Here is a 27,511-nt window from a genome sequence, read left to right on the forward strand (position 1 = left end):
TCAAGCCACTTGGAGCTCGCCAAACTTTTGGTTAAGACACAACTGTTATCTGTATTCAAGCTCCATCTTTACTGTGTGTTCCTTCACAGCAGGCCCAACTGTTCTTATTTCACCCACAACTATCTCAGCAAGTCCCCCTAGGAGACACAGTTTTTTAAAAGGCTGTCTTAATTCTTTTAAATTTAGAAACATAAGGTGTGTGTGTGTGTGTGTGTGTGTGTGTGTGTGTGTGTGTGTATAAGCATGTGTACACGTGTGTTCCTGTTCCTGTTTGTACAGGTGTATGTGTATAGGTGTGTATGTGCTTGCATGTGGAATTCAGAAAACAACCTCCACTGTTATTTCTCAAATAGTACCCGTATTTTTTTGAGGGGGAGACAGACTTTTTCATTGTCTCCAAACTGGTCAAAAATGTTAGGCGAGCTGTCCAGTGAGTTCCAGGGTTCTGTTTACTTCTTACCTCTGGAATGCTGGGGTTACAAACTAGTAGCACCCACCGGTCCCCTTCCCCTCCACACACCTTGGGTTTAATGAGTTCAGCTCCTCATGTTTGTAAAGTAAGCACTTTACCAAGGGAGGTATCCCCATTATATGATAAGAAATCTTCATTATCAGCTTTTTTCGTTAATCTAAAACAACAACAACAACAACAACAAACCAACCTAGATATGCCTAATGTGTTTAAGGCAGGATTCAAATAAGATTCATCTATTATATTTCAGTATATGTCTCTTAAGACTCTTCATTTTTTTAAAAAAAAAAGTACTTAAAAAGTGTGTGTATATATGTGCCTGTGTGTACATACATGGATAGCCCATGTATGTAAATGTGTGGGAAGGCCAGAGGGGGGCGCTAGATCCCCTGCCTGGAACTGAAGCTACAGGTGGTTGTGAGTTGTTGATAGGAATACTGAGAACCAAATCTAGATCCTCTTTAAGAGTAGCAAATGTTCTTAACACAGAGCCATCTCCCCAGCCCCAAGACATAGTCTGTGGCAGGTCCAGGATTCTGTAGTAGAATTTCTAGCTTCTCCGCAGAAGGATTTGATATTGAGAGACACAGCCTGAACACCAGGAGTGTGACCATTACTCTACCAGAATCCACCGTGTGTGTGTGCGTGCGTGAGTGCGTGAGTGCGTGCGTGCGTGCATGCATGTGTGTGCGTGCGTGCGTGTGTGTGTGTGTGTGTGTGTGTGTTAGGCAGGAGCTCACCTAAGCCCAGGCTGATCTGAAACTTACTTTGTCAACGTTGCAAGACAGATATTTCTCTTCATTCATGTTCTCTACATTTTAAAAAAAGACAAAACCATGATGTTAAATGTTCATTCAGTATCGAGTCACACGATGTAAAGATTACTCCATAACAATAAACTACTTCCAATCCTATTTGTGTGCATTTAGACTTCTTCCATTATTTTCCATTACAGAGTCCTTTAATAAACAGCCTTTATAGAGTTTCTGCAGGATACTCACACAATACAGTTTGATTATAACTGTATTTATAGTTTTGCAGACATTTATTAAACTCTGGCAGTATGCTATAACATAAAATGAGTAAACTGGGGGGCCACTCTTGAGATTTTTCAGTCTAAGATGATACTAAACATTTGGTACTAAAGCTTTTAATTATGATGAAACTCCTTTATGTTGTTCTGCTGAGATGATTTGTGTTTTCCTAAAGCCAGAATTCATCATGACAACTGTAACAGTGACAACAGAAGTTCCCCCAAGAAGTAAGACAGAAGACGACTCTGTCTTGTATGGATCTACGCCAGCTCACATTATTGAAGAAACCGAGTATGTGAGAAAGGTATGAGGGCACCAGACACCATCTACACGACACAGGTATTTTAGGATAAGCACCAGTATTGATTGGTGGCCTTTGTTTCCTCAGCCATACAGTGTATGAGAAAAGGAGTGAACCTTGCCTGACTTGGCGTAGTAGACAGCTTAGATTTAATCATGGCTAGTCGCTTTTCTTTAGGATATAAACCTGAGCCTACATGTGAAGTAAAATTACTTTCTCCATTCAGTAAAACTGAATAAAGGCCAGCAGGGTTCGGAACACCTGTCAGCATTTAATTCGCAGCCCACCATTCACCGCTAGATTTCCTGCTGTTTTATAGCCTTCCCTGGTGGGTGCTTGAATTCTGCCCCCCACTAGATGTTTATGCTTCCTGTTGATTCCAGCTTTTTCCTTGCCCTGTCCCTAAGCACAACTCCAGCTAGCTACTGCCAGTGACTCCTCCTCCTCCTCCTCCTGGGAAAGTGACTTCACTAAAAATGTAACTTATGAGAATCCACTACAAAAAGAACTAACAAAAGATGTTCACATAAACTGCCTATTACACCACATAGAAGAATTCTGACATTTATAGCTTGTAATTTTATCAGATCAGCTAATTAAATTATGTTGGACTGTCTCATAATTCCACAGGTCAGAAAGAGTGATGCTCAAATTTCAGCATAAGTTTATATGATCATGTCTTAGTGATTTTTCTGTAGTAGTTACTTAATAGCAATTATTTTGTGGTAATTACTATATAGTAATCATTTTGTAATGATTACTAAATTGTCTTATAGTAATTACTAAACATTAAATTAGTACTGAATTATAGATAAAGACGAACAAAATGCACAGTTTTAAGGTACTAATTACTAAATTATTTTCTAGTATAATGTTAATTAAGTTTGTCATATTTTAGGCTTATCTGAAAAAAATGAGAAACACTTATTTTCATTACTCCAAACAATATGAACCTAAACATAATTTAGGTTGGAGGCTAATATTTCAATCTGACATCAGGGTATATGTATAAAAAAGGTACCCCATAGCTGGTATAAAGAAAGAAAAATGCATTTGGAATTAAATGCCTTGTAAAACAAATTAACTAATTTTTTTCTCCTCCAGATCCGAACTACCCTGGAAAAGATCCGAAATCACATGTTTAAAGATGAAGAAGGACACAGCAATGCCAGTCACAAACTAGACACAGAGGTAACAAATGCATCAAGATCCATTACTTGCGTCGTTTCTGAAAATTAACAAAAAGCCACTTAGATTTCTATTTAGTCAGCTTTGCCAGCCATGGAGTTGAGTGATAAAGTATTTCATGTGTGTCTAACATCTAAAGCTGGTTAGTGCCTCTGTGTATGGCATTGCTCATCAGGAATATCATTAGAAGGATCAGATCAGACTGGCCAGACCTTGCTGGGACATTGCAAACTAAACATAATTATGAATTATATGACAGAATGTCAGACCAAGGAGAATACATGGCAGCAGCATGTTTCAGGGTTGAAAGGGCGAGCTTGCAAGCCTGCCCTGGGATGGGGCAACTGACAGTGAATCAATAAGCTTAGGCGCCTTTCTCTGATTTCAAAGCATCTTGGTGTACTTAAGTTTGAGCAAACCTCTTTGAGCACAAACTACCAAATTAAATATCATCAGGAACATGTGCATCTCATCAGCATTACTCACTATAAATCATAGCCACTCAGTACATGAGAGAGTAGTGAATGCTACATAAACACCCTCAGCTAGTGCAAGTGCTCCAAACCCAAGCAGATAAGGATTATGTAGAGGTATGGCAAAGAAGATAAGATTTTAAAAAATCATTTTGGTGGTGTTAAGTTGTCTTCTAGAACTCTATCAGTGGGTAGACATAGGATTTTAGATCTGAGGGTACTAATCTGGGTTAGAAGATTCAGGCTGCAAATATAGAACTGGGGCATTATGGTTGGTAACTGTCTGAAACTAGAGCTGGGTTTAACATTGAGCAGGAGGGCAAGAGTGCAAGACCTGCCTAGTTCAGATAGTAAGACTTCATCTCCAGAATAAATAATAAAAGAACAATAGTTTTGACAGTGGAGAGGATTTTAAAGCAAGTGAGTGTACACAGAGATGATAGGTGACCTAAATGCATAGTGATAAACTTCTCGAAGCTTGTGTTTGTGCAAGAAGAAAAACCATCACAGAGGTTGAAATAGATGGTGGATAATTAGGAGGAAAAGCAATAGAGGATGGATTCCTGAGGCTGGGTGAAAGGAGCAACTGCCCAGTGCTGTCCATGTAAACCAAGAACTGGCCAGTGGCTACTGGAAACACTGACGTAGAGATTTTGCTGACCTTGCTAGAAGTATCTCTGCATGAATGGAGAGGACATGGTGCTGCTGTGATGGAAGGTCTTGTTAACGTGTAAAGTGGGGGCTGCTGGCCTGGCAGTAGCATCTCCATAGGCTTCCTATTATGATTATATTATACTATATTATTATTATTATATATTATTATCACATATTATTTTATTATATTATATTATATTATATTATATTATATTATATTATATTATATTATATTATAAGGTTTGGATTGTCTAGGCTTCCACCCAGACCTCCTGACCTGGAATCTGCAGCTTTTCTTTTTGCAGAGATGGTAGTGCTAAGGTTTATTGGGGCATCCTAGTACTCATGCTGGGGCTTGTCCATGGTGCTCTTAATGTACATTAAGAATCTGCAGCTCTTTGCCATCAACTACTCCTAGGAGAACACTGATCTAGTCGTTTACAACCATCAACCACAGCCAGTAATTTACCTTCTGTAAGAGTCTGTCAATTACTCACTAGTATATATCCATATATTGTCAGGGAAGGTATGTATGGGGCCTGAGCCAGAAAAGGAAAGGCCAAGTTACTGTAGATACATCATGTGCTTAGTTTTTATTTCTGGAGTACAGGTAGTTTATTGTACTAGGAAAATTATAAGATTGGCTGTTAGCAACACTCTAAATCTGGTCCCGTGGTTATTTATGTAGGTGCAACTTTAGCTTTAACTGTCAACTTGAAACAGCCCGGAATCACCCGAGACAGGGGACTCAACTGAAGGAGTGCCCAGATCAGATTTGTCTGTGTGTGGGGTTGTCCTGGTTTTCAGTTGATGTAGCAAGGCTCGGGCCATGGTGGGTAGAACCATTTCATGGACAGGTGGCCCTGGGCTGTCTAGGAAAGCTGGCGTGCTTGGGTGTGTGAATGAGCCAGCATGCGATGCTCCTCCATAGCTTCCAGCTCCCACACCAGACCCTTCACTGGCATCCCTCAGTGACCGACCTGGAAGTTACACGACATACGTTCTTCCCTCTTCCAAGTTGCTTACGATCAGAGTGACATTTTGTTTCGCAGCAGCAAAAACCAAACTAGCACACTTGAGTATACAAAACTCTAATTTTAAGTTTCCTCACTTCTCTAAAGAGTATAGCGCTTTCTTCTATTTTGTGCACCCAGGGAAAGAAGTGTATATGACATTGAAGACATGACATTGTGTATAATAGCTGCTTAACAAAGAGAAATTGTTATCAAAGCCACAGGGTACGTGGAGTTGCAAGAGAGCATTTCTATCCGCCATGAAATGACGTGAAAGAGCAGGCAGTGCGAGTGATGATCTAGAGGTCTGTGTCATGAGCTCTTGGCTTTATTTGCATAAATGTCGGCTCTGCTGGTCAGTGTCCACATCTGTGAAACTAGTGGGCTAAGCTGTTTTCCACTTTCCTCTTCACCTCATATGCCCAGGGTTCTAGATGAACTGTGTGTTCCAGGTGTATTTTCGAGGAGTATGGCTCTGCACAAGATTACATTGCTGTGGCACCCTATTCCAATATCTCTGATTAGAAATTCAATATGAAGTGATTGCAAGGAAACACCATTAACATGGGATGTTATCAGATCCAATTCCCTTTAAGCAAAAACATATTTATAGGTATGGCCTTAATTAATCTAGCCTCATGGTTGTTGCTTGGTATGTACAACATACTTAACAATATTTTTAAAGCTGTAGGAAATAGAAAAGGCACAAAGGATGTATATTCTTATAAGACTATGTTTAAATCGGCACAGACACAGAAGCTAGCTCATTTATCTAGAATTAACCATCAAAAGTTGAGATTTCAAAGAGTTATTTTTGCTGGCCTGAATTCTCTTTGGCTCACATAGCGAATGATAATCACTGCGGCCCCTGTTCACAAAGGAAGGGATCATCAGCTCGATGGTTTCTGTGTTTTTTTGTTTTGTTTTGTTTTGTTTTGTTTTTCACTTCAGAGAACTGGGAAGATTCAGAATGGCTCAGCTTCTACAACAGACCCCACCTGTTTGGACTTGCTCATGGAAAACATGAGAAGGAAAGATCAGCAGCTCCTAGAAATGAACAAAGAGAATGAAGTGTTGCAAATCAAGGTATGAATGCTAGCTGCTCATAGGCAGTTAGCATCCATAGGTCACACAGACTGGCAGGCACCCACTCACATGCAGAAGACCATTATATGCAGACACACGGCCAAACTGTTGGGATGCAATACAAATTAAATCTTGCTGTTTTCTTTTAGAGATGACTTTTAGTACTGATGAAATCTTCTGAAGGTCTATGGCTATAAAGTTTCAGTTATGAAAAAGTAGCAAGTTCTGCCAGTATCCCATGTGACATCACACCTACAGCTAATGGTGCTGTACTGTGTACTTACACATTTATTCAGGGGAGAGATCTCAGGCTACCTTGCTGTTTTTACCACAGTGCCTTTCTAAAATACTTTGCATCTTTAAGAACTATCAGAGCTAGGGAGATACCTTAGTCAGCTAAGTGCTCCTTCTCCAACAGAGAAAGCTACCCATCAAGGCATGTGCTTGCAATCCCAGTGCTCAAGATACGGAGGCAGGAGGATCCATGGAGCTGCTGACCAGACATTCTGGCCTGATCTGCGAGCTTTAGGACATACCAAGAAACTCCATCTTAAGGGGGGGGGGGCGGGGTGGGAAGACAAGGTCCCTGAGGAAGGGCCACCCGGCACAAGGTTGACTTCAGACCTCCTTATGTGTGTACGAATTGTGCATCTACACTCACACATCTGTGCACATGAAAACATGCACACATACCCCCAATCCCAAATATTGATTCCAACCATTATTATCACATGCCTCATCAGTTTTCTAATTAATCTGTTGTTGAGTGCTTTATATTTCGCCCTTGGGTTTCTTTTGTATGAGGCTTCACAATGATTACCTTGGTACATAAATCTCAGCAGACACTCTTTGTCATTTATTTAGCTTATATCCTTGAAAGGCTGACGCTTGAGCTTTATTTCTCTTACTACTCCAGTCTTGTCCCATGTCTTTCACCAGTGTCCAGAACGTACTGACAAATGCAGCTCTCTGCAATAGAAGTTTCGATTAAAAGCAGCCACTAAGTATACTGACAGGGTGCTTTCTCCATGTGCCAACCATAGGTGTGCAGAGTGCTCTGGTTTGGCTTGACCATGGCACATGCCCATGTCCTGTGCCCTACCAGAGACTTCAGCCTTTAACGCTTGGCTCTTACTCAACACCAGCAACTTCTCTCCCATAAATTATCTATAAGGATGGAAATCATGATTAGGGACTGCTTTTAATTGGCCACACAACTGTTCTCCTTTTACCTCTTTTTATCGGAAATGTCTAAACATGCAGGGTGACTTTATTTATTTATTTATTTTTCTAGCTAGAAGCTTCCAGAGAAGCAGGAGCAGCAGCATTGAGAAACGTGGCCCAGAGATTATTTGATAACTACCAAACACAGTCTGAAGACATGAAGAGAAGGCATAAGGACAGTAAACATTTACTTCAGGTATATACATCCATATGTGTGTGTGTGTGTGTGTGTGTGTGTGTGTGTGTGTGTGTGTGTGTGTATATATATATATATATATATCTCCAGCTGCAGCTCATGAATGGGAGAACTCAGCCCCACCTAGCCATATGAGGCCTGGTTATGCACCGTGTGGATGGTGTGACCTACAGGAACAGGTGTATGTGTGCTAGCATTAGGGGCTCAGCTCTAACCTGAGTGACCTGGCAAAAAGGCTTACCTAGTGTTTTCAGGGCCAGATACACACTCATTTCTTACTGAGCCATTTAGACCTGTGTTTTATGTGAGCACAGGAATGTGCATGCGTACTATACTGGAAGTTAGCTGAAGACCCCTCCCTAACGGGGACACATCTAGGACTGACCTTTCAGCTCCAGCTTCACATCTAACAAGTAACCTTGGGATACAGTGGAGGTAATGGCCCTGCTTTTAGGACATTTTCTGATAAGAAAGAAAACACTTTTAATTAGCAATACAAGACGTTATATTTTGTTCTAGATAAATAATGAAAACAAGAGTCTAGCAACCTTTTTTGTTTTGTTCTGTTTTGTTTTTGTTTGTTTGTTTGTTTTCTGACCACAGGCCAACAACCTTGAAAAAGAGCAGACATTAAAGCAACATGATAAAAATCTAAGTGAACTCTCAGAAACACTTGAAGAAAAGCATGTTCAAATCATAGGGCTGGAGAACCGTGTTCAGAGGATGGAAAATGTAAGTCCCCAGAGAAGTGAAGATATTTCCTCCTGACAAGGGAAATAGAATGACACGTCAGAAGTCTTCCTTGGAGTGAGGCTTTGTGGGTGGTGCTTCACAATTCTGCTTTTCCCCTTACACATTTCCTGTGACCTGTTCTGCAGTTATTAGCTGCCTGATTTCTCCTTGAGGTCCATGTGTGCGTTTGATGGGCTGGGAATGAAATAGTGGGTTAAGTCACAGAGTTCCTCTGTTTGGAGCAGTAGCAGAGTGGCTGCCTGTAATTTAGCACGTAGATATATTAGAGTCAATATAGTATCCATTCTTTTTAGCAGTCCACGGCCACTTTGAGTTTATTAAAAAAAACAGTGGCTACAAAATCTGTGAGAAAACTGTGGCTATTAGAACTCTCAAAAGGTCTATTTCCAGAAGAGCAGTGGAAGAAAAATTGGAAGTCTCATTGAATAGCTTCCAAAGGTTAGCCTACACATGCCAATAAAAATCATATAAATTTAAATAGTGCCTTTGAATTCAGAATTCAGACAAAATAAGGATTATGCTCTTTTATTAGCAAAAAAAAAAAAAAAAAAAAAATGAGCATCTCAGAAACCAAGGTGTGAGTGGATGAGAATATAATCTTAGGCTTCTTGTAACTTATGTCTCTCTCATCCTCTCACTCATTATATTCCTGGATTGGCCCCAAATCTACTCAGCTTTCCCTTGTTTGCATTTTCCTGGGGTTTTGCCATTAGCGAACTATCACTTCCTGAGCAGTACCTTTCTGTACTATGCAGGTTTCTGACCAAAGGAAATTTAATTAGTTTAAAATATATTCCAATAATGTACAATTTGATAACACTGTGACTATTAAATGTATAGTCCTAATGAAGGGAATCAGAAATATGGCATGAGCGCCTATATAACAGGTCCTAATAATAGTAGGATTCACCGACGTCTGTACTATGCCACGGGCCACTCTTGTCATTCCCAGAGTCACTAAATCATCCTTGGCAGTTTGCTCATGCCAGCATGCCAGTTTATAATTGGAAGAACTGCAGTATTAGTTGAGTGCCCGATAGTGTTGAATATCTTATCTTGCAGTGAATAATCTGAGGGCCTAAGACAGTGTGCTACTACCTGTTGGCATTAAGGGAAGAAAGACAGTTCTGTAGAGCAAAGAGAATTATCTAACCAAGCAAATGATGAAACAACTTGAGATGGGACATTAGGATTGATAGCACAATCTCTGAGGCCCAGAGTCAGTTTAGTGGCCACCTATGGGTGTGTTCTTAACAAAAGAACAGTGGAAAGAAAGACCCTCTGCTAGCAACTCAAGGAGTTCTGTACGCGAGGCAAGCCCTTGTCCGACCCCTGGGTGTGTAGAGTGCTCTTATTTCAAGATATCTGAGTACCTACCATGTGCTACACGCGCGTGCTGCACACAACCAGGCACGGGAGATATACTGATACTTGTGAACGAACTGGAAATAATCACTCTTCGTGAGGATTTCAGTGTATATAACTGGATTGTGCTGAGTCTAAGGAACTTTCCATATTTCCCATTTTTAATTCTTCTAAGGGTCTTTTTCAAAAGCTGTAAGCCCACTTAAGGTCGGCCAGTGAATCCAGGAACATTGATGCTGACCAATAATTGCGACTCTCTTTCAGAGCTCTGTGATGCAGTAAGTAGACAAGATGCCATGCTCAAGAAGGCCAGGAAACAAACCTCCAAATTCCCTGTTCAGGGGGAGCTACGTGGGGCCTCTTAGAGTCTCTGGTTAGTGGGATTAGTGAAAGCAAATAACAATTAAATAGAGGAGCGATGTGCAAACTGTTACTGTAAAACATATTTAGCCTGACGTTATTTCATCTTTTCCAAACGTGTGTGGAAATAAGTAAAATAAGCAGCACAGCCTGGTGGCACCTTCTTGAGCTCAGGAGGTAATGAGAAGAGAGACTGGATGGAAATTTCTTGGGTGGGGAATTAGTATTGGAGTAATAGAGAGCTGCTGACCCTTCTGTTTCAGTGGGGGCGGATGCAAGTTCAAATGGGAAGAGATGATGGAAAGTGCACATCCCCAGAAAGGCTGACAGATACAGCCCTAGCAGTGGCTGCTCCCTGAGAAGGATTCATTTGCAACTCACTTGAGCAAGGCCTTGCTCCACTAAATAGCCATTAGCGCTGTGAGGTCTGGTAATGAACACATTACTTAAAGCCCCCACCATCTGTCCCCTTTTAATCATGAATGCGGTGAGAATGAATTCCGAACACACAGCAAGAAGCTAGCAGAAACGCCCTGTAAGAGCATTTTAGCATGGCATATGTTCCTTTTGCCAGCAGTGCGGTTCTGCTGGTTCACATTTGTTTGCCAGTGTCATTGCTAGCGCTCCACTAGAATCTCAGGGCTCAAAGGCACTGCGGAGACCACCTACTTCCTCATCGTTTTTCTATAAATGAGGATGGAACAACCAGGAAACCATTTCATAATCTCCCATTTCTATTTTGTAACCTTCCTATTATACCCAGCTGTTTTCTAACGTGAGATAAAGAATATGTTCTGTGGCTAAAGAGATGGCGAAACAGGTAAATGTGCCTGCCAGCCTGAGTTGGATCCCTAAAACACATATGGTGGAAGGAGATAACGCCTTCCCACGAACTGTCACCTGACTGCTACACGTATGCGGTGGCACATGTGTATACACACAAGAAGTAAATAAAAATGCAACTATTTTTTTAAAAAAAAGATTATATTCCTGGTTGTTAAGGCATTCATATGTTAGCACTTACAATATCCTAGATCTGTGTCGGGTCCACTTTGAGGGACAGTGATGGGAAATCTTGAACTCTCAGAGGTAGAACTGGTACCCATAGCGAGGTGTTATATGCTTGAGCAATGCACTGCGGTGAAGTGTGTGTTTTCTGTGCTGACAAAAAGGAGTTCATGAGGATCCCATGGTGTATACAAGAGCTGTGGCCAGGGCAGAACACATTCTTATATGCCCAGTCTCTGGCTCTGGCCACGAGCATTCATTAATCAAGACAAAGGCCCCTGGGAGGAACATTTGCCCTATACATGTTCTCCAGACCCTACAAATCATACTACATGGCGTGTGACATTGGTTCTTGGAGAATCCGTGCATCAGCTTCAGCCTCAAGACACGTCTAACATCTCTCAGAAATTACTTAAGGACACTTAAGTCTAACATGGAAAAGGTTAATATTGAATAACTTCTGTGAGGAAGATTGCTCTAAGAAAATAATTTAAATAAGTCACCATAATTAAAAGTAGCAGCTCACACAGTATATGAAGTAATTGATACTTTTCAGTTACTGTATACTGAAATCCAAATGTCTGTCAGGGAAACAAGTAGGAAACGTCTCATCCCACACATGTTGTCTCCACTTATTCCGTGCTAGCTTCACTCTAGTGATAGAAACATAGCTAAAACTGTGGCTCATACAATTAGAGAATGATTGCTTTTTTATCCAATTCATTACTAATTTTGGAAGTTTGTTTATATAAGTTGTTTATAGGCATTGGGTGCTGTGCGCATGGAATGGACAGGATACAGGCATGTTTTACCAGTCTAGGTGTATCTAATTAATATTCTTTAAGACAATGATCTTTATAATTATCTTCTACCAGATAGAAATTTACAAATTAAATTTAGTGTGGAAAATCACACCTATCATATCAGTAGTATGGAGGCTGAGAAACGGAGATGTTGAGTTTAAAGCCAATTTTAGCTATATAGTGAGTTCAGGGCCAGTCTGTGCCTCAAGAGACTTAATCTCAAAAACAAAACCAAAACACAATAAAAATCTCTAAGTATAGCATGCAACTTCAGAGAAGCAGGGTTCTGATCTCTAAATAATAAAGTAAGATAGGAAAATTGTCTGGAACGACTGAATAACTGTTGCATCCCATTATTGAACAGTGACCCAGCGTGCCATTAAAGAACACCCGTGCTGTAGATCACTTCTGTTTTCAAGTTTTCGCCAAAGTTTCTTATAAGGTCCAGAGAGGTTAAAACCTTGGCCAAAGCTTTAAAACCAGACCAGTGTATGGCAGGGGGTTTCTGGGTTCAGCTATAGAGCACTCTTTGTGCGGTGTCAACGCACATGCTGTGGCAGGCAGTGATTCTGAAGCATTCCCAGTCCACTCTGCCCATGCTGCCAATTCCAGTTTTTGCCTCTTTTGTAGCCTTTTCTGGTTCCCCTAACATATAGCACTAAGCAGCAAGTCAAACTCCGGTTTCCCAAGCCCTTTCATGGACTTGTCAGTTTCCCCTTGGGTTGAACAATGTGGTTTAATATTAAATCATGGCATTTTAAAAGATATTCTTCCTGTCCTGTAGTTTCTCCTGCATCCTCATTAGAAAGTAGTTTTAACATTTGTGTCCTCGATCCCTCATTAAGCATACATTTACCGCTTTACTAAGTGAGGACAGATGCTGTGAGAACAGGTAGAAGCATCAACGTATGTGCAGTGGTGTCCTTGGATACCAGCAGCTCTCCTAATGTGGCAAAGAGGCAGGTGCAGAAGGGAAGGGAGCTCACATCAGGAGAGGCCCTGCAGGCTTCGTACTCCAGGTGGCACTGGGAAAGTGGGTGGGCAAGGTTGCAAGTGTAGGGCTGCATTTTGGCAGTGGGCTGAGAAGGAGCAAGTGCTTTCATTCAGGCTAAATGAGTAAGTTATGAAGACTTTTATTTATTCTTAGATAGGGTCTCATGCAGCCCACGCTGACCTGGAACTTGCTAGGTAGCAACAGCTGGTCCTGATACTCCAGTCTCTACATCCAGAGTGCTAGCATTAACCACGTGCAGAACCACGCACGCCTTGAACAGTACTCATGACGCAGTATAGATTTCCTTTTACAACACGGAGGGCTTGGCCCAGGCCAAGCTTCCTGGTGGCACACTGTAACTGCTCAGATGAAATGAGCTCTGGAGAGCAGGCCATATTTCTCGTATCACAAGACACATCTATTGCAAAAAGTTTGCAAGCAGGTCTGTGCAGCCCTACGCACGCGCGCGCACACACACACACACACACACACACACACACACACACACACACACACACACAAAATCTTTTTTTTTTTTTTTTTCTCTCCTAGGAAAAGAAAATACTCTTAGAGAGAAAATTGTGTTTGGAAAGCAAGCTGCTACAACTCAAGTCCAGTGCTGCGCATTCCAAAAGGTTTGAGAATCTACCTCCTGAAAAGCAGACTCTGATAGCGTTTCTGTTTGCGGGTGTGCAGGGATGCTGGCAGGTAGGTTTTATATACCTAGGGCAGTGGTTCTCAACCTTCCTCGTGCTGCAACGCTTTAGGACAGCCCGTCATATTGTGGTGACACCCCCATCCATAAAATTATTTCATTGCTACTTCATAAGTGTAATTTTGCTACTGCTATAACACACACACACACACACACACACACACACACACACACACACACACACAAACACGAAAAGCAGGATACCTAATATATGAACCCCAATGGGGTCATAACCCACGGGTTGAGAACCACTGGCCTAAGGGAAGTAGAGGAAATAGGACAAATGCAGGGAGAAGGGATGGCACACTCCTAGGATTAGCAGACGTGCATCCTGTTTCTCACCTAGCAGGGATGGCGGGGGGGGGGGCGGGGGAGCAGAGTACAGGAGGGTCCTGGAGACCCACTGGGAGAGCTCATTCTTCCGAAGAGTGAGTCTATCCTTCTCCATTTACTCAGAGATGCTGGAGGTGTCTTTATCCTCTGTGCTTTATCCTCATCCCTGTGAGCGAGTGGGTATCTTCAACAGTGTACATCACTCTGGCCTGTCACCAGGTGAAGCTATGATAGTCTGGCACTCTTCAGACTCTACAGAGAGTGAAAGAAGCTCTATGGAAGCAACCTTCATTTGTTGGGCTGGCTGGCTCGTCCATAATTTTCAACTTGATCTCTCTCGGCCCTAGTTCCGGGGGAGGGACTGTGGTCATCACAGAAGCTGTCATGCTCAGTTGCTCTTAGGGAATCTTCTGGAATGTTAGGTCCTGATTCATGTCACAGTTCCTGTGGGTCTTTTTCTTATACTTTTGATTATAAACTTACCATAGTCATGGTATTCTCTGATGTCAACATAACGCATACTTTAGGTCAGCAACTTAGTTCAACCATCCTCTGCCCACCAACATGTTAACTCCCACTGCCTCTCTCTAAGAGAAAGACCAAGGTTTGTGTTTCTGCTGGAGACTGGGTCCTTTAACGGACCATGTTATGGAACCCAAGCCTCCTGTTCCCCTATGCATATGCCGAAAACACTGGCTTTGAACATCTAAGTATTTGTTAGTCTTGGACTAACGGATACTTGCTGTAGAAATCCTGGGATTATCGATGCTGGCTACCACATGTAGCTTTACATGCGTCCGGGGAATGCAAATTCAGGTCCTTGTGATTGCAGGGCAAGTACTTGTAACCACTGATCCATTTCCCCACCCAGAAAGCAGCTTTTGACCTCAATGGCTATCTCATTCAAGTTCCTACACAAGCAGAGCACAGGCCTATCCTTCCCCCATGATTCTTTGGTGGTCCGCTTATTCCTGGCATCTTACCCACACAAGGCTCAACAGCAGGAGGGTAGGGCTGGTGTCGCAATAAATAAATAAAACCCTCCACTCCCTCCTCCTTTGCATTCCTTCTCAGCTGCCGGGATCTTCAGATGGAGATTTCCACCCTCCAGGAGCAGATCTGTCACCTGCAGTTTGTGATTCACTCCCAGCACCAGAACCTGTACAGCACCATCCAGGAGGTCAGAGTCACAGGGCCATTTGCAGGTCTGCAGTGCAAAGACTGGACCTGGACACTTTGGCAGGCTAAGCTCCGCGGCTCGCCTTCTCACTGATGCATCGTTTCTGTTTCTCAGGCAACCTGGCTCCGGGCTTCTCTTACCTATAACGTCAACACATTGTCAGGTTCTAGAAGAGAGTTTGAAAAACTGAGCTTATCTGCTCTTTAGGTATTTCAGTGATTTTTGTACAAGTGTACATGTTCTGAGTCAGATGTTGCGCACTGTCATATGGAAGACTTTGTACATTAAGAGATTCAAACCTTTCTTACCTAATCAGGTTTGGGTTGTGTGTGATTTAAATTTTTTTTTTTTTTTTTTTTTTTTTTTTTTTAGTACTGTGGATCCACTATGCCTTGCACATGCTAGCTAAGTGCTGTCGCACTGAGCTGTAGCAGTTGCCCTGTTTTACCTTGATCCTTGATATAGGGTCTTGCTTAATTGATCATGATAGTGTGGGAGCTGCTATGCAGCCCAGGCTGGCTTTGAACTTGGAATCCTCCTGCTTCTGCTTCCTGGATAGCTGGGATCCCAGGTACAAGCCGACTTGACTGTTACATAGTCATAAACAGTGAATCTAGGGGGCTATTTTAGAGCAGGGACCAGTCTGTGCTCTTCCTCAGTGAGTTCTTCTGCAGGGTGAGACACAGGGTACCTGCTGCAGCCTTCTGCTGCATTTTCCTGTAGGCACACTTCTCCTATAGAGGGAAATGAAGAGTGGCATCATCTGGTGCTTTCCTCCCTGGGTGCCAATTTGTCTTGTGATCTTAAGTGGCCTACTGGCTCTGCTCATGCTGCGGGATTGCATCTTTTTATTTGATGACCATCACTTGACCACAGAGAGCTGTATAATGCCTCACTTTTGTAACTACACCCCATGGCCTGACAAGATTTCCCAATTGTTCGTCCTATTTGTAGATGGAAGGACTAAAACATACTTTAAAGGAACAAGATAAAAAAATTGAAACCTTGAAAGAAAAGGTCAACACACTTGAAGCCCAGGTAAGAACAGAATCTGTGCTCTATGTTTCAGTATTGGTACATGCCTGGACATATATATTTAAGTGTATGCCTGTGTGTAAATCATGCATTACCACAAGCATACACAAGCATATGCATGTGCTTGTGCATGATTCTGTGCCTGTCTGACTTTGAATGTGTTTGTGTGTAAAATTGTGTTTGGCTGTGTCTCAGTGTCTCTATGTTACACGTGCCCTGGTGTTTATGAAGGTATCTTTTTCAGTGCATATGCATGAGAAATTATAGCTTACTTTCAATAACTATTAAATTTGTGACTAAATCATTATTGAACAAACATATTATATTTATTATTATTGTTATTATTATTATTATCTTTACATACAACATAAATGTTAAAGGTTCACCCACACTGTGCCTGGATACTGACTGTATGGCCAGACAGATGATGATCATACACGTTGGGCCAAGGCTGGGTCCAGGCTGCTCTTGTGTGTTCTCCAGGCACAACGTGGGGCTTCCTGACTTCTTGTCCCCATGCTTCCCCCTGACATGTGATGTCCTTTTCACCCACATCCATCCCAGCTCCCTAGCTTTGCCTCTGGGCTTAATTACAATCCCAAAGTCAGCTGAAATTGTTGTGCTTTTCGGGGCTCTTAAAACTCTGTAAAATGAGAGGCTTTTCTTGGGAATTGGTTGGAGAAGTGGTGTGGGTTAGCTTTCCTTCACAGTAGAAGATTCTCTATGACTGTAGAATCAAGAGCTTCTCACATGACAGCTATGCAAAAAACTGACTTAAAAAATCTTAAAGTAATTTTATAATTGCATTAAATTCCTCCACTTTTGTTAGATTTGACTTAACAATTCATGGTGAAGAACCATTTTTAAATTAAATGTTAAATTAAGTTAAATGTTATTTAATCTCTAATTAAAAACAAAATAAAAAACATAAGCAACATGTTTTAATTTTCTGTGATAAGACATGGTTTTGTTCTCATCCACTCATTTTCTCTTCTGTAAAACCATTCCTGGCTTTTTGTGGTAGATTCCATCTGTTTCACAGGAAGTACAGGAAAGCCCTCCAAAAGTGGAGTCCCTCCAAGAAGATTTTTGTCATCCAGTAACTTCATCATAATTTATCCTAGATGCTGTGCATTGATTTAGTTATCTTTGAGGTCCAGTAGTGGGACCAAGAAAGTGTGTCTCTTTCCATCACATCCTGCCTTTGTCTTCCGTTTTCAGCAGGGATGGTTGACCCATCTAGTGGGGACATGAACCCATCATGGAAACATGGTAGTTGACTACAGGATCTTCCTAAGATGTGACAATACCTTTCAGTATTTTCCTAGATTTTCCAAGTACTACTGAACCCTGGTCTTTAGAAACTGAAATTTTACTTTCTTCAGTAGATAAATGTTTTCCTTGTCAGCACTCTGGAGCTTTAGAAGCCTAAGCCTTATAACTAACTGGCCCTGACATTCTACACAGCCAAGGATGGCGTTGAATTTCTGAGGTCCTGACACTGCCTCCCCCTGAGGGTTGAGATTATAGGCCTGTCTAAGGTATATTAGCTGCTTGGGATGGAACTCAAGACTTTGTGCATGTTCAATTTCAAAGCTGCTCTAGGAGAAAGTTATTGTTTGTTTATTTTTACGTATTGAAAGTGATGAAATTCAGAGATGATAAGACATTTGTTTAAAGTTGCTCAGTGCCTTGAGTATTATTCTAGTGTGAAGAGACACCAAGAGCAGCTTTAAGATGAAAGTATATACCTGGAGGCTTGCTGGCATGACTAGTCCATGTTCATGATGGTGGAGATTGTTCTGGAAGGTGGGAGGGCTGGCATGGTAGAGCAGTAGCTGAGAGCTTACATTCTGATCTGTAGGCAGAAGGCCAAGTGAGATTTGGTCTGGCATGAGCTTTTGAAACCTCAAAGCCCACCCTCAGTGACTCACTTCTTCCAAAAAGGGCACACATTCTATCCTTTCTGAATAGTTCATCAACTGGAAACCAAACATTCAAATATTAGCCTGTGGGGGCCATTCTCATCCAAACCAACTCACTCGACAGATGGCAGACACTGCAATTGAGTGTACTTGACTCTAAAGATTGTGACTAACTCCAATATTCATGTAGGTGATCAGATAAATGCATGTGTAGGTATATGTATATTTAATGTGTAAAATACATATAAACACATGTGCCATCTGTATCACTAAGATTGTTTTCATTTGCCTATGAAAAAGAATCTTTGTAAACTCAAATAGTTCAAAGGCTGAATCTCAGGGTACTATATTTTAACCCTTTGGTACATTATATACTTTTCAGGGTACATTTACATATTGTGCCCCTTGGTTCTAATAAAATAACCACAACAGAATCATTCTATAGGCTTGAGGCAGGTGAAGAGCAGAGCAAAACCACTGAGGGTGTAGGTAATGTGTGGATTTGCTGTCTGATCTCTGTACCTTATGGCTTCCAATTTTAGAATAAAGAACTTAAAACCAAGGTGGCACATTGGACGCAACCTCCTAGGATATCAGTATCTAAGGCTGTGTCTACAAGGTAAGGTCTTTCCCCCTTCAGTCCCATCTTCCACCTGAAATTCTGTCTCCCCCTTAAAGACACCCTCAGAGGTGTATCTCCTAGGTGATCTCAAACCCATCAGGTTGATGATGAAGATTAACCACCATACACCTCTCACCCAAATATTGTCCAGAGCTGTCCGTATTACACACCCCTGAGCACGTGAGGCTGGACATATTAATACCTACTAAATAAACACGTGTTTCTATGCCCCACCCCTACTTCTCTGCCTTAAGCCAAGCCCAAACTTAACTTCACAACTTTCCTCAAGCCTTGCACATAAATTTTTCTCTATTCTCCTTCCTTCCCAGCTGCTCCGTTCTTTGTGCCATTAATGGATGTTTTAATCATGACTTGTTAGTACTTACTAGATTTTTTCATGCCAGCTCTCAATCAAAAGGATTGTAAACATTCCGAGGAAAGGACCGTGTCCTGTTATTTCTTTTTATTTTCTGTACTACTAAGAACATGTAACTTCAACAACTCCCAGCTACCAACCGATGATTTCAAGTGGTGATAACCACCCAAGGAAGCAATCAAAATGATACTTAGAGCCAGACAGATTTCTTTGTGTATGATATTTATTGTTGTTGGCTGAATCAGAATTTGAATCCGGACTCAAGTCTCATTTCCATAAGCTTTAAGAAATGATCACTTAAGAGAAAGCATAGCCTGTAATTACATGTGTCGTTTAGAAAGTGATTAAAAACTTCCTGTTCTAGCTGCTTTTGAATTCCACTGTCTAGTCCCTAGGGAAGGAGCCCATTTTCCGAGACTCCGGGGCACAGGCCTGAGGTGGAAAATCAGACTTGCTATGATTAACATTAGTCTAGGAATTCAGACAGATTTCATCTGTCTCTTCAAAACTCCTAGCAACAATGATTCAGTTTGCTAATGATGTGCATAATTAGGGAGTAGAGATGCCTCGCAGATCTCCAGGTGCGAAATTCTCAACTTATTGGTCACCAACACTGCAACTTCTAAAAAGAAAAAAAAAAAAAAATATTAAGCCCTAGAGGCACTTAAAGAGGAAGCCAGCTTTTCCTGGAGAAGAGTGGATGCTCGGTGTTGTTGCCTAGAACTTGGTGAGCATCATGTCACAGTCAAGTGGCGTTGACTCTAGAGGGAACAGAGCCTGGGTGGGGCTGTGGAGGAAGTGCTGGATGTATGCATCCCTTTACAATGACGTGGCATTGAATGCTGAAAGTTTGGCTGGTATAGAGGCGATATGCTGGAAACAATGATTTATTTGGCAATGTATTTTAGGTACAATTAATTAACAGCTCAGGATTAGACCATTAAAAAGTTTTTTTTTTTCTTTCTAAAACTTGGAAAAAAAATCGACTAGTAGCAACTTCCTGACTGAAATGTTGACACTGGACACCTTATGTTCTTTTAAACATACACGTTCCAGTGTTAAGGGTAAAAGAGAATTGTCTAGCTGCTTTAAGAATGTCATTGCAACATGGTTTGGTAAGTTAAGCCTGGATTTTCCAGTATACAATGGAATTATAACTTGAGGGAGATGACATGTAAAACTTGTCTGAATAAATCAATCAGATTTCTCCCAAGATCTAGTTCTATCTTATGTCTCACTATGTACACAAAAGACTTTACCCCCTAAACAGCACAGAGATGTTTCTTATGCTGTATACAAAAGGTGATATGTTTGAGTTAAGGGTCTATATTGTTACAAAACACATGCATACATATATAGATGTGCACATGTATACATATGCGCATATACGTATAGTTTAAATTCTGTACTCAGATGGGAAGGAAGGAGTTCAGGCCTGAAGAACAGGCAGAACTGAAGCACTTAGGGGACAGATGTTTTGACCTTTCCCATCCTAAGTTTACTTTGCTGCATAGTTCCTCCACGTGGAAAGGCGCCAACTCTGCCTTCTCACTACTCCACCTCACTCTTGCTCAATTCAACCTAGATGAAATTGTTGATGATAAACGCCTTTCTGATACGACTTCACTATATCCCATGGGGAATCCATCAGAATAGATCTATTAGTGGCTGTCTCTTGGGGTCTGGTGGTAGTTGAGGCCTGCCTCAATTAGGCCTCTCCTTAGATAACGATAGTATGCTAATTGTATTACTAGACTATACCTGGTCCCGCTTTGGTCTTTGATAATTCCTGTCGTCTTTTCTACAGCGAATTGAAGACTGAAGGTGCTTCTCCCTACCTGATGTTGATTCGGCTACGGAAATGAGCTGGCTGCGTGAAGCTCTGAGAGAGAAGGACTGTGACGATCTTACTTATTCCTTGAAATGCAGTTTCAGCTCCCAAGTTAAAACAGCATCATGCCAGTATTTATTTCAATGTTCCTTATTATGTGTCAGTGACATCACAGGAAGGTGATGTCGCAGGCAGTTCAACAAATGTCTTCTGACCTTTCCCACATGGACGGTGAATTCTGCTTTAAACCTAAGAAAATAAAGTCCGAATCTATATCTTCAAATATTTTCCTACGTGGACTCCTTTAAGGTTGTCGGATTTGACCTTTGCTAGTGGTTTTTATATGGACAAGGAAAAAGGAGTGTGTAACATATACGAATGACTGGTGTGGTTTAATTTAGCTTTTAGATAATAAATATCTCACTTTGACATAGTTTCATCTCCTGCCTTGTTTTTAAGAGAATTGGTCTCTACAAGTTGATGTGAAGAGGAAGGAGTAGATTTTTCTAGACTCATTTGACACCAAATGCTGGCCTTTGAGGTTGGAATTATGGCAGCCTGGTTGCCTTGTGTCGCTTTAGAAGGCCTTTGTTTTCTGCTAGAGGAAAACCACACACACACACACACACACACACACACACACACACACACACACAAATGACTGCAAGTGGTGTATTTTGCTTTGTTACTTCTTTTCTTCCTGATATTAATATTATCTAAAATAATTAGGTAAAATGACAGAGCACAGTGCCGTTACCAGGGGTCTCCATGGTAATGTAAACAGTACAGTGCGACGGGACAATGGCTGTTCTCCAAGCCACAAAGAATCCATTTATAGTTCTGAGCTGGGATCTTATGCCTGGTGTTTTTGTGAAAGTGTGCTCAAATTCTGTTGTGTGCCTTCATGTAAGGTGAGGCTTTTGAGTGCTATATGTAAAACCAAACTCTAACCTCAGAAATGCTGACTCTCAGAAAGCAGACCATGTGTCTGTTGAATAAAGAGAGAGAGAGAGACTTTGTCACTCTCTTAGTTTGGGTTACTATCGCTGTGATAAAACACCATGCTCAAACCAAGTTGGAGAAGAAGGGTTTTTGGTCTGGGTTTTGTTTTGTTTTGTTGGCTTACACTTCCACATCGCTGTTTATCATTGGAGGAAGTCAGGCTAGGAACTCAGGAAGGGCAGTAACCTGGAGGCAGGAGCTGATGCAGAGGCCATGGAGGGTGCTGCTTACTGGTTTACTGCTCGTGGCTTGCTCAGCATGCTTGCTCACTGGCTTTTTTATTTGTTTTTTAAATTTTATTTTAGTTTTTTCAGTTTACATCCTGATTGATATCCCCTCACTTGTATCTTCCTATTCCTACCTTCCTTCTCTCTTCCACCTCGCTCCCCACCCTAGAGCTCTAACAGAAGGGGACCCACTTCCCCTTCCTCTGTGTGCCCACTGGCCCTCCCCACTAAGGGGGAGTGATCAAATCAGGGCCACAAGAGTTCATGTCAGAGGCAGTCCCTGCTCTCCTCATAACCCTGGGAAATGAGCTGTCCATTGGCTAGATCTGAACAGGGGGTTTACTAAATGCATTGTCCTTGGTTGGTGCAACAGTTTGTGCAGCACCCCCCACCCCCACCCCTGGGTCCAGATCTGCTGTCCTTGATGGTCTCCTTGTGGGGCTTCTGAACAGGACCACAAGCCCAGGGATGGCACACACGATGTGCTATGCTCTCTCCCATTGATCACTAATTAAGAGGCTTCCTCTTGTCTGATGACTCTAGCTTGTGTCAAGCTGACATAAAACTAGCTAGTACGGTGGCACAAAAGGAAACTTTTCCTTAGTCCTTTGATCATTCTCTCAGGAAAGATGCCTCCACTCTGTCCAGTTTTCATGTAAAGTATGTTACCCTTTAAGTATTTAAAGGCATGTACATGTATTTATAGGTCTATTCAGGTACTGCAGTCCGGGGAATGTTGCATAACTAAAATTATAGTGTTTTTGCTAACATGTCTACTGTTTGCTAGATTTTCTAAATTAATTTTTAGATTCATTCATTTGACTGCATGTGTCTGAATGTTTTGCCTGCATGTATATAGATGTACCATGTGCGTTCCTGGTAGCAGTGGAATTCAGAAAAGGTCATTGGATCCCCAGGAAATGAAGTTACAGATAGTTGTAAGCACTATGAGGGTGCTGAGAGTTGAACCCCATTTCTTTGCAAAAACAACAAGTGGTCTGGTCCAGGCACTGCTTACCTCTGGATGAGAGGAAGGGACCTCAAGATCAAAGGTCCCTAATGTCCTGTTTCTTGCTCAGGGGCAGCTAGAGCACTTTAGGGTGAGGCCCTAAGGGTGGACACTAAGCCAGGTTCCTGGCCTCTCCAGGGGAGGTAGAAAATGAGTTTTAGTGTTTTGCTCTTTTAGAATGAGACTGCAGGTCTCAGAGGGCAGTGGAGACCTGAGCCCACAAGCCTGCGATGATACCAAAGTGTTACAGCTCTTTGTTTGAGCTGTTGTCGTAAGCACAGCAGAGGAAGCAGGCAGATGTCCAAACCCTGCTGGCAGGAAGATCTGGTGGGATACAGGCTCCACAGTGCTTCTCTGGAGGTCAGCACAGAGCCAGTAGCACTGATGGAGCAGGCCCCAGTAGCTGCATAGGCAGTTCCACCATTGCTTCCTGACCACTGGTTGTCCAGTAGCGCTTCCCTCTGGAGTAAATGGAGTCTCAGATGTTTATGGTGGAAAAAATCATGAGCAAGAGAACAGGAGCAAGCCAGCCAGCCTTTATTTATAAACTGTAGGTCCTGGGGAAGGGTTTGAGGGTGAATGTATCTGATTTGCTAGGGCTAATGGTACCAGGATGCTTAATCTACATACTGTGGCAGTAACACATAAGGGTCCCATCACAAGAAGGAGAAAACAGTACTTAATCATCCCATAGGTAAGAGAATAACTTCTAAGTAGGATTAAAGGTCATTTGCTGGAGGCTAGGATCTCCTAAGCATAGGGTGGGGTACTTTCAGAAATTTCCTTCTGCTGGCTAAGCAAGTTCCTTATCAGGAAAAGGTCAGGCCTGTTATATTCCTTGAGGGCTATGTGACACTCCTTACAAAATCTGGCGTTACCAGATCTGGTGGAGCGACCATCTGGGAAAAGGGAGTCCTCCTTCATACACTGAGCACAAAATGGCTATCCGGAGAAGTCAGACTTCAACCTTATCCAGCAGAGTCCCACAAGAAACAAAGTTTTGGGAGGAAATATTTTTTACAATTGTAGAGTGGAGCCAATTTTACAGTGTCACACAAATGACGGGAGCCAGCAAAGTCTAAAATTTCTACTTGGATTCCTTAAAATTCAAGTCTGTGTTCTTTGGAAGGCACTATTAAGCAAACCAAAAGGCTGTTGTATTAGTTACTTGTCGATTAGTGTGATAAAATACCATTACCAATGCAGCATATAGGAGTAGGAGTTTATTTTGGCTTACGGTCTCAGATGGTTAGAGTCCACAATGGTGACGACAGCATGATAGCAGAAGCTAGAAGCTGATAGCATATCGTGAATAGCTGGCATGAGGCAGAGAGAGTGAACTGGGAGTCATGGAGTCCTTTTAATCTCAAAGCCCATTCCATAATAACCTACTTCCTCCAGGAAGGCCACAGTAACTCAGCCTTCCCAAACAGTGCTGCTAACCAGAGAACAAGTGTTCAAATGTCTGAGGCTCCGGTGCAGCTTAGGTGGAATGAGGGCGGCATGCATTTCTCCTTTAAAGCACTCCACCTGTGGAATTACAGAACCCCTCCACAACATGCATAGTTTTTTATTTAAGTCCAGACTATATGCTTATTAAAATATAAGACAATAGTGTGACAGGAATGCACAAAATGATTATGCAATTGCTTTATGAAATAGACACATAAACGACAGATACACACAAAAAAGGCTTGATAAATACTTTGGTTGTGAGCCTAGCCTTCATCCGCTGAGCCATCTCTCCAGCCCATACATTAGAAAGTTGCAAATTAAAACCTCTAGGCGCTAACCACCCAGGATCCATTAGAATAGTGGAAATCACAGGCTGCCCAGTACTGAAGATTTGGAACAACTGGATGTATCCATGAACTCCTGATAGGACCAGACAAGTGGTGAGGTCACATTGGAGATTTCTTAAGCATTTGGACATGTTTGTCATACTATTTAGATATCCAGTCTCCAGATTTTTTGCTGATGGAGCACTGAAGCTTTTTTTTTTTTTTTTTTTTAACTCAGGTATGTTTTTATATTATTTTTAAATCACATCTTTATAAGAGCCAGAAGCTAAAATCAGAACAAGCAAATGCCCACTAGCAGATCAGTAAAGAAAACGTGACATACATATACATTGCACTGTAACTCACCAAAGAGCCAAACCACCAATAAACAATTATATAGATCCAATAAAATCTCAAATTATTATGCTAAGCAAAAGGAAACCTGAAGTAAACTAAAAACATACTATATGATTTCCTAGTGAAAACTTGGTGTCTGTGGGAGACAGAAGTTGGAGATGGGCACAGAGAAAGATCGAGAGTTCAGTATCTTCATGATGGTGGATTTAACAGGCACCATCCATGTGCAATACAATCTATATACATTTATTCCAATAAGGCATTAGATATGGAAAAATAAAGAGAGAAAAAAAATGAGAAGAGAGGAGAAGGAGGAAGGGGGAGATTAAGAAGAAGAAAAGAAGTAGTCCCTCCTCCCCATATTGTGGGACCCACAAGGAGGTTGTGCTGCCTATGTACCACAACTGAGCTGAGTGTCTAGGTCCTTGCCATGCATGGTCCTTGGTTGGTGCATCAGTCTCTGCAGCAACCCCTTTCTCCATCCAGATTGTTGTTTTTGTTTTTTGCTTGTTTGTTGTTGTTGTTGTTGTTGTTTTTCAAGACAGGGTTTCTCTGTGTAGCCTTGGCTGTCCTGGACTCACTTTGTAGACCAGGCTGGCCCTGAACTCACAGCAACCCGCCTACCTCTGCCTCCCAAGTGCTGGATCAAAGGCGTGTGCCACCATGCCCAACCCGGTCAGATTTTTTAAGTATATATTTTATTTATTAGAATTTATTTACTCTATTTTACTCTGAATTGTTATGCCCTTCTTCTTATCTTCCCTTTGACACCCTCCCCCTCCCTCTTCTTCTTATTCCCTTCCCCTAGACCTCTGGGAACAGCCTATCATCAAGGTAGTCAGCATCCCCTTCCACTGTGTGCTCACTAGGCCGTCTTGCCAAGGAGCAGTGACCAAGTATTGGGCCCCATTTATGCAAGTCAGAGGATCAGCAGCAGTCCCGCCTTCCCCCATGCAGAGAATCTGCAGTTCATTTCTACATTGAGAAAGGGGTCTTGTTTCTCTGCATGCATTGTCCTTGCTTGGAGCATCAGTTTGTGCAATCCCCTTCCCTCTCCACCCTCCCAGACCTCAATCCACAGGTCTCGATGGTATCCCTGTGGAACTCCTGCTTCCTCCCAGACCTTCCATTCCCCCACTTTTACATACAACTCTCAACACTCTGCCCAAGGTCCAGCTTGAAGTCTCAGTAACTGTCCCTATCCCCACTGGGTGGAGACTCTCAGCAGACATCTACGTTGGGCTAAAATCTATTTATAACTGAGTAAGTACCGTGCATGTCTTTTTGGGTCTGGGTTATCTCACTTAGAAAGATCATTTCTAGTTCCATCCATTTGCCTGCAAATTTCAAGATTTCCTGGGTTTTAATAGTTGAATAGTATTCCATTGTGTAGATATACCACAGTTTCTTTATCCATTCTTTGGTTGAGTGACATCTAGGTTGTTTCCAGATTCTGGCTATTACAGATAAAGCTGCTATGAACATAGTTGAGCAAATGTCCTGGTTGTATGGTGGAACATCTTTCGGGTATATGCCTAGGCATGATATAGCTGGGACTTGAGGTAGAACTATTCCCAATTTTCTGAGAAAGCACCAGGTTGATTTCCAACGTGGTTGTACAAGTTTGTACTACTAGCAGTAGTGGAGGAGTGTTCCTCTTTCTCCACATCCTTACCAGTATGTGTTGTGACTTGAGTTATTGATCTTCATCATTGGAGTAGGTATAAGATAGAATCAGAGAGTACAGATGAGACTTGATGAGCTGAAATCAGATATTAGGAGAGGAAGGCCGCCATTACTGAGGGCTAGGGGAGGGAGGGAGAGGAAATGAGGGAGGGAGGGTGGGATTGGAAGGGGATGAAGGAGGGGACTACAAGCAGGATGTAAAAAAAACAAAACCTGCAGAACAAAGAGATAGTTTATATTCCTAATCCCACTATTTGGGAGTAGCTCTGATACAGGCTGAGACATGAATGTCTATGCATAGTCAATGCTTCTTATTGCTTACAGAATACATGTGACTTAGGACTAGATGTCATTCATCATATGGCCAGAATGAAGATTTACAGATGTCTTTCTTCTGCGCATGCAAAGAGCAGAGAACTAGCCATAATTGCTATGTGCACCATGCACACCTCATACACTTATAATCTTAGGATGGTATAATGCTTGTGAGAAACTGTTTTCCAGAACA

General features: G+C 41.9%; 1 protein-coding gene across 1 annotated transcript; it reads left to right on the forward strand.

Annotated features, from left to right (window-relative positions):
- The first annotated feature begins 1,583 nt into the window (after positions 1-1,583).
- Positions 1,584-20,975, forward strand: Ccdc68 (coiled-coil domain containing 68). Its single transcript, XM_051163223.1, has 10 exons — positions 1,584-1,810; positions 2,912-2,998; positions 6,087-6,221; positions 7,516-7,641; positions 8,245-8,373; positions 13,477-13,559; positions 15,047-15,152; positions 16,107-16,190; positions 18,655-18,731; positions 20,918-20,975. The coding sequence occupies exons 1-10, from the start codon at positions 1,661-1,663 to the stop codon at positions 20,973-20,975; spliced, it is 1,035 nt and encodes a 344-aa protein (XP_051019180.1). The 5' UTR covers positions 1,584-1,660.
- Positions 20,976-27,511: the final 6,536 nt, after the last annotated feature.

The sequence above is a fragment of the Acomys russatus genome, chromosome 20 (assembly GCF_903995435.1).
Source record: "Acomys russatus chromosome 20, mAcoRus1.1, whole genome shotgun sequence".
Taxonomy (NCBI): Eukaryota; Metazoa; Chordata; class Mammalia; order Rodentia; family Muridae; genus Acomys; species Acomys russatus.

Excerpts from the sequence above, each read along its gene's own strand:
- Ccdc68 (XM_051163223.1), top strand. The coding sequence starts at position 1,661 with ATGATTTGTGTTTTCCTAAAGCCAGAATTCATCATGACAACTGTAACA. Across the intron at positions 13,560-15,046 it reads AGTGCTGCGCATTCCAAAAG|CTGCCGGGATCTTCAGATGG; the intron begins GTTTGAGAATCT and ends ATTCCTTCTCAG. Across the intron at positions 16,191-18,654 it reads TCAACACACTTGAAGCCCAG|AATAAAGAACTTAAAACCAA; the intron begins GTAAGAACAGAA and ends TTCCAATTTTAG.